The 7,856-nt window shown below is 28.1% G+C and overlaps 1 protein-coding gene across 2 annotated transcripts; it reads left to right on the forward strand.

Moving 5' to 3' along the window:
- The first annotated feature begins 4,557 nt into the window (after nt 1-4,557).
- LOC120084920 (gamma-glutamylcyclotransferase 2-1) lies at nt 4,558-7,634 on the forward strand. Of its 2 annotated transcripts, none has more exons than XM_039040729.1 (9): nt 4,558-4,874; nt 5,293-5,414; nt 5,528-5,604; nt 5,722-5,778; nt 6,271-6,327; nt 6,494-6,534; nt 6,678-6,749; nt 7,006-7,085; nt 7,178-7,634. In XM_039040729.1, exons 2-9 carry the CDS (start codon nt 5,306-5,308, stop codon nt 7,357-7,359), a joined length of 675 nt encoding a protein of 224 aa, XP_038896657.1. In that variant the 5' UTR covers nt 4,558-4,874; nt 5,293-5,305; the 3' UTR covers nt 7,360-7,634. The 2 variants fall into 2 exon arrangements, with proteins under 2 accessions (XP_038896657.1, XP_038896656.1); XM_039040728.1 differs by having other exon boundaries at nt 4,558-4,853.
- The last annotated feature ends 222 nt before the right edge of the window (nt 7,635-7,856 follow it).

The following is a 7,856-nucleotide window of genomic DNA, read 5'->3' on the forward strand; positions in this document are numbered from 1 at the left end:
TCCAATATATATGCATGTCACTTAATGGCAAACTCTCTTCTAATTTTTTTCTTTTAATTTTTTTTTTGTATGATTAAAATGGGATGTAGAAAGATTAATACATATATTTTATGTTAAAAATCATATCTAGTCCTTAAATTTTTATAGAAGTAACAAAGTCCTCAAATTTTGATTTGTAACAATTTAGTTCACATGTTTTTAATTTTGTAACAATTTAGTCCTTACACTTTAAAATTTGTAATGATTTAGTTTCTATTGTAAATATTAGTGTTAAGGTTTAATTAAATTTCTTACATAAATAAACTGATAAACTAATTAGAAATCCAATATTTTTACAAAACATAAAGTCTACATCATAAAATAAAAAAACTGACACCTAATTTTGATTATTTTTTTTTACATTAAGGACTAAATTATTACAAAATTGAGTATACAATGATTAATACTACATACTAAAGTTCAAGAACTAAATCGTTATAAAATTAAAAGTACATGGACTATAAAATATAGAGACTAAATTGTTATGAAAGTTTGGGATCAAAAATATTTTTTAACGGAGATCTTAATATTTGAGTGATAAATGCCACGTCATTGGGATAGATTTATCACATAAAGCTCATAACTCATTCCACCCACTTTTGTGGGGAATATTAAACTCAGGCCACAGACTGATGCGGGCGAGGCAGTGAAGATTGGGCAGAGGGGAGATATCAATAACAGCGATTCGCCAACTTCCCCCAGTGAATCAAGTGTCCAGGTTCAATGAACCAAGCTTGATTATTTTCCTTAACTTTTTATTAAAAAATTGTAAAAATCATTCAAAAGTTATGTGATAGTTATAATTAGGCTCTTAAATTTTTTACGGTTAACAAATATTTCAAAATAAAGTGTCTAAGTATAAAATATCCTATCACAAAAAATTATTGTATTTAGTTGTGTTGAATAATGTCAACAAATTGCATAACTAATATGAATATAAAGTATACCAAATGGATTATTGGTAAGGGAATTAAAAACTAAAGTAGAATTATTGTTTTTATTTTTTTAAATATGCAAATCTAAAAAATTATTGCTAGCTACATCAACAATTAGCCTAATGCTTTTTTTTTACCCATCATAATTCCTTATATGCAACTTATATAAATTAATGGAGAGAGAACTAATTCTTCTTTCATCTTTTGGTGTAAAAGAAAAAATAATTGACCAAAAATAGGATGATGTGATTTTTAAGGCCTTGATGAATAATTATTTGTTTTTTTTTAAAAAAAAAAAAAATTAAGCATCTAAACACTACCTCCACCCATGATTTATTCTTTTATTTTTTTTTCATATTTTTTAGGAGTGTTTTAAAAAACCAATCCAAGGTTAAAAAAATTGTTATTGTTTTTTGAAATGGACTGAAAATTCAAATTTTTTAAAAAAATATGTGAAGCTATAATAAATTTCAAAAACATAAAACTAAACATTTTGATAGCTATTTAGTTTTTGAAAATTAATTATATAATAAACTCTACTTCACATCTAAATGATATTATCTACATTTTACCAATATTTTTAAAAACAAAGTTAAGTTTTGAAAAGTAAAAAAAAAATTAATTAATTAATCATACAAATATTGGTTTAATAAAAATGAAGTCAAAGTTTTGAAAGGTAGAAAAGTAATTTTTTAAAAAACATCTAATAATTCAAATATTGGTTTAATAAAAATGAAAACTATGACAAAAATAAAATCAAGAGACACTAAACATAAATTAAAGAAATTAAAAAAAATTAAAATTCATGTTTCGTTTAGTAATCATCTGGTATTTATTTTTTTAGTTTTTGAAAATTAAATTTACAAATACTTCTATCACCTTTAGATTTTTTGCTTTGTTGTCTGCTTTTTACCACGTTTTAAAAAACCAATCTAAAACTTGAAAAGTAACTAAATTACTTTTAAAAGCTTGTTTTTGTTTTTGAAATTTAACTAAAAATTCAACTATTGACTTAAAAAAAGATACAAATCACTATAAGAAAATATGAGAAAATAGATTTAATTTTTAAAATTTAAAAATAAAAATAAAATAGTTACTAAACGAGATCTAAATTATTAAAAAAAAAAAAAAATTATGGTGTTGCTGAACAGCCAAAACTGGGCAAGATTTTTTTGTTCTTAAAAAAGTAATATTATATTATATTTTATTTATTGTGAAAAAGGCAAAGAAAGAACGTAGATAGCCGAGTTAGGGAAAAAGTGATGGAATCTCCAATTGTGAGTATTACAAATGGATAAGTTCAGATTCACACCCCACTATTTCCTTGCTTCTCTATCGTGGTTCATTTTGATTCTCTTTTCCTTCCTCGATTCCGCCAAAAAACACTTTTTAAAGTTCAACCTTTTGTCCTAGTTGTTTCTTCAAAAAAAGAAAACAATTTGTTCAACTATAAATTAAATCACCCATATTTTAATTTTTAGGTCTCGAGTTGAGTAGTCATCTCTGAGATATTTGGGTCATTCACATAGTAATTATATGGTTGAGTTGATGGATAAAAAACAATAGTTTTTGATATTTAGATTGATTCTAAAATTATTAAAATCATTTTTGTCAAGGGTCCTTTTTAAATATAAAAAAAACATATTTAAAAATATTTACGCTTTATAGCAAAAAGTTCTAAAAATACAAAGTACTTTTGGAACTTTTGCTATAAAGTGTAAATATTTTTTGAATTTTTCTATTTATAAGAATTTCTCTTAAATATAATTTTCTTATCATCAAAATTGGTTTTGAATTATTAAAAACATGTTATAGAGTAATTTTGAAAATGATAAAAGTGATTTTAACCGTTTCATATATGCCTTAAGCATGTTTATTCCAAAAACAAATTGTTAAAAACTATTTTTGTAATTTTAAAAACTTGATTTAAAAAATTAGTAAAAAATAGGAAGGAGATGTTTATAGGTTTAATTCTCAAAAATTAAAAACAAAATAGTTATTAATGATTTGTAATTTATTCTTAATTGCAACCAAATACCATTGTTGTTTTATATATTTAGTTAAACTATAAATTTAGGCTCTGGATTTTAAAATTTTCACATTTAGTATTTAAACTTTTGAATTTTATACAAAATTGAAAGTTGTTTATATTAGAGATAAAATTTAAATTTAATAAATTAATTAACTTTTAAAAATTTTAAATTTATCGAGAATATATTAAATAAAAAATTAAAAGTTTAAGAATTTATTAGTTATGAGACACTTGTATTTAGATATGTAAAATGTTAGATTATAAGGTTGTGTCTATTTAGCTCCTAAAATTTCAAATGTATCTAATAAGTTTTTGAATTTTTTATTTCGTGTCTAGTAAATTAATAAACTTTAAATTATGTCTAATAAATAAATAAATTTTTAATTTTGTATCTAATAGGTTCTTTTGATATATTCGTTTTAAAACAAATTAACTGATGATTGTCCATTAAATATGTAATTACATTTATATCTGATAAAATCTTAAAATATTTCAATTTTATATTTAGTAGATACATTAATTAAGGAAAAAAAAAAGTCAATGAGGTCAACAATCTGTTAGTTCATGATTCTATTAAATATCTTATAAAGTTAAAATTTTAATGTATAAAATTGTAAGTTTAAGAATTACACATTTTTTTAATTGAAGATAATGAAAAGTAGAAATTTCATAAATATATTAATTACTTACTTTAAAAATTTAGAGATAAAATGGAATGGATATAGGAGAAAATTAGAAACTAAACTTTTAGTGGTTAAAATATTTTTATTCTTTGATTTTCATGAAAGTGACAATTTAATTCTTAAATTTTAGTTAGTAATGATTTAGTTCTTATATTTTTAAATTTGTATTATTTTAGTCTCTATCATAAAAGTATTAGTATGAGTTAATGAAATTTCTTACTATAAATTGATAAGTCGTTATGTAATAAAAGTCATACTTAATTTTGATGAAATTTTTTAGGATAGAGACTAATTGTTATAAGTTGTAAAATCCAAGGATTAAATCATTAGGAGGCGTTTGTAACAATGTGTGGTACAGTAAATTTTAAGGTGTGGTGAAGTTTAAGGAATTGTAAACTTTTGAGCTTACCGTATAAGAAGTTACAAGTTATAAAATTTATGTTTTTTAGTAGTGAGACTCATAAACTCCTTAGGTTAAATAAGAAGTGGAGTTTACAACAACTCGTACTTTCCATATCTTCTTAAAATTGGACTAAATTATTACAAAATTTAAAAATATAGAGACTAAATTATTATAATCAAAATTATTATTTCATAAAAATTTAGAGAGTAAAAGGATTTTTTTTAACCATTTTGTAACCCATCCAAATTAAAATTAAAAAAATAAGAATATTGACAGAAACTGTCTCCCACGTTGCAAGTTAAGAACTTACAAGTCATATGCGGAAACGGATAATATATTCTATACGTCGTCGTTCGCGCCTGTCGTTGCTTAGTGGTACAGGGCTCAGCTGCTGACGTGGCACACATGTGGTCCCAACTTCGCTTCATCATCTTCGCAGTACTATATAACTATACACAATGTTCATTCATTTTCTTCCTCTCGAAAAAAATTACCATTTCTCTGGAAAGAGAGAGAAGAGAGGGAGATAGAGAAATTAGAGGGAGGAGAAAACAGAACTCAACCACTCTCAAATCTCCAGTTCGAAGCTAAAATCCTAAATTCATTTAGCTTGAATTCCTCCCTTCCCCATTTCTCTCCGCTCCTTGATTTTCCTTCATTTTCTCCATCTCTGTTCTTCGCATTGTTCATTAGATCAGAGGAGAAGGAAGAAGAACAGGAAAAAATCTCTCTCGTCCTCCTCTTTCTCTCTCATTTTCCGGGTAAAGTTTTCGGATCTTCGCGTAAGAATTAAAATCTCTGCGTCTATATATACCACGTTTTTTTAATCTGATAAATTATCTCGTTTTATTTTTGCCATGTCGTTTGTTGTTTGATCGGGATTTTGGGGGGTTTTGTTTTCAATTTTTGGTGTTATTTGAATAATTTGTGATGCAATGCGGGTTTGATTGTGTCACTCTACGAACTTTTTTTTTTTTTATATTATCTTCTTGAATTATCTGTTCTTGATTTTAATTTTATAGTTTAAGTTTAGGAATTAAAAACGAGTGCGTAATTGGACTAATTATAGACCATGGATGGCGATTTCAGAAATATTGTCCTGTAATTCTTTTCTTTACTGGGGTGTAACCATGAGTATGTAATATTGTTGTTGCATCTCATTGTCATTGATCTTGATGGTTATAATTTTCCTTTCTTCAGGAGCTTTAGAATCATGGTGTTTTGGGTATTTGGGTATGGCTCACTGGTGTGGAATCCAGGATTTGAATTTGATAAGAAAATTATCGGCTATATCAAGGATTATAAGCGTGTTTTCGACCTTGGTAAGTTTCGTATTTCCAGCTAGAAAATGTTGTTGATGTTATTCCCTATAGTCAATAGTCATCCGTTCAGTTTTATTTGTTTTTCATGTGAATTTATCTCATCTTTGGACCAGCATGCATTGATCACAGAGGTACTCCAGAAAATCCTGCTAGAACTCTTACTTTGGAAGAGGAAGATGGAGCTATTTGTGTAAGATTAACCACTGATCTAAATAAGTTTGTTATATTCTGAATGGATATTGCTAGTTTTAATTTCTCTATTTCTTTTCTCTTCTTGCTTCTCCTAAATTCTGAAACTTTTTGTCAGTGGGGAGCAGCTTATTGTGTGCGGGGAAGTCCTGAAAGGGAAAGAGCTGCAATGGAGGTAACTTAATGTTTTCTCAAATTTATTTGATTAAAATTTAGATGTTCAATTAATATGTGTTGGGCCAGAGTCTTATCTATGAACTTCATAACTTTGTCATGGGAATGATTTTGAAATTATTAGAATCACTTTTGTCATGTTTAAAATACTTCCAAACATTCGTTTAATTATTCAAAATCAATTTGGATTGTACAAAAATCACGTTTAAAAGTATAAAATATTAAGTTGATTTTGAGTGATTAAAGACATGTATGCAAGTGATGAATACGATAGAAGTTTGTTTTTTATTTTTTTAACAAAATCACTATGCTGTAACACTAGCTACTTTTTTCCATTCCCCCTGATGTGACTTTCTTCATTATCATTCTTTTCTTTTTCCTTGTCTTTCTAGTCTTGCATTGGAAATTCGTGACTGAAATTTTCATGTTGGTACTTTATTCCCAAATTGTTAGGAAGTTATTATAATTTTTTCTCTGTTTTTCTCATTCACAGTATTTGGAGCATAGAGAATGTGAATATGATCAAAAGACACTTGTTAACTTTTACAAGGTGAGATTATGAATTGGTTAGTGTTATACTCAGTTAATGTTGACGATATTGCCAATTTGAAGGAAATTCTACATTTTGAATTGTATGCATATCATTCTTCATTATTTATTTGCACTGATCTTTCAAGTTCGACACATTCATTATGCTACTGTTTCTCTTTATTTAGGAAGAGAACTCTCTTGAGCCTGCGCTTACAGGAGTAATTGTGTAAGTGCCAGTATTTTCTTTACTTACATGTATATTTTGCAGTGTGCCTTCTGCCTTTTCTCTTATCTAGTGCAATTTGAGTAAAAGTATAGCAAAGTGAAATAAAGGTTTAACTTTGCTACTGATATGTATTCTATGTGCAGTTTCACGTCCACTCCGGACAAAGAAGTGAACAAATACTACCTGGGTCCAGCTCCATTAGAGGATATGGCTAGGTAAAAGTGGTAACATATTAAGAGTTTCTTTGGAATGTTTTTCTAAGTTCTTTAAAAGATGTTTTTAAGTTACCACCCCCTCCCCGCCCCCCCCCCCCCCCCCCCCCCCCCCCCCCCCCCCAAAAAAAAAAAAAAAAAAGAAGAAGAAGAAGAAGAAGAAGTGGGTAGTTTTATGCACTTCAAAAGTCATTTCATCCCAAACATGTTTTTTGGTGCAAGCTTTAGTTCCTCAATATTCTTTATGCCCATTTAACAGACAAATTGCAACTGCTGTTGGGCCTTGTGGAAACAATAGAGATTATATTTTCATGTTAGAAAAGGCATTGTTTAACATAGGTGAGCTTCCCATCCCCCAAATGGTGCCAAGTTCTTTGGGGCAACATTTCTTTGGTTTTGTTTATATAAACATTTGTTATCTATGGCCATAGGTCATGAGGAGGAAATGGTGATTGAGCTTGCTAATGAGGTGCGAAAAGTCCTCGACCTCCTCGAGAATGGAATTTCAAGGGAGAACAAACTGCTCGGAGCAGCGCCCCACATAATACTCAAGTCACACATACCGTCCTTAGAACTGCAAACGCTTCCAGAAGCCATAGCCACAGATACCTAACTGCAAAATATCACAAACCAAGCAAACCAGAGGCTTCCAGTGATGGTTAACAACGGTTACTACCATGCTTAGATCATTAGTCTTTGACCTTACTACTAGGACTTTGCAAATCGATGCCATGTTTTTGTCATCTATGACAGTAATGATACTGTCGGATTCATGATCTTGAACTTTGGACATTGTAATATTGTTCTATATTTGACTGAACCAAATGTGATTAGGAGAAGTAAGGAATATTATCACTTGTTGAAGTATGTTGTGTAGACTACACATCAGATCGCTCCCTAATTACACTTGTAATTGTGCATTTTATAGAATAATCTGTTTTAGAACAAATATAATTGTTCCTTTTAAGAAAAGCAACGAACATTTTAGGATGTTCGTAATAACATCATTCTTTTTTGGTAGAAAATAGTTCTTAGAACCGGTGGCGGAGCTAGAAATTCTATATAGGGCACTACTACGAATTTTTCACGTTTTGAAATCGATCTATGATA

The sequence above is a fragment of the Benincasa hispida genome, chromosome 9 (genome assembly GCF_009727055.1).
Source record: "Benincasa hispida cultivar B227 chromosome 9, ASM972705v1, whole genome shotgun sequence".
In the NCBI taxonomy this organism is placed as follows: domain Eukaryota; kingdom Viridiplantae; phylum Streptophyta; class Magnoliopsida; order Cucurbitales; family Cucurbitaceae; genus Benincasa; species Benincasa hispida.

Bases quoted from the DNA above. Each gene is read 5' to 3' on its own strand.
- LOC120084920 (XM_039040729.1), top strand. From the start codon at position 5,306: ATGGTGTTTTGGGTATTTGGGTATGGCTCACTGGTGTGGAATCCAGGA. The intron at 5,415-5,527 runs GTAAGTTTCGTA...TCTTTGGACCAG, and splicing joins TAAGCGTGTTTTCGACCTTG to CATGCATTGATCACAGAGGT. The intron at 7,086-7,177 runs GTGAGCTTCCCA...CTATGGCCATAG, and splicing joins AAAGGCATTGTTTAACATAG to GTCATGAGGAGGAAATGGTG.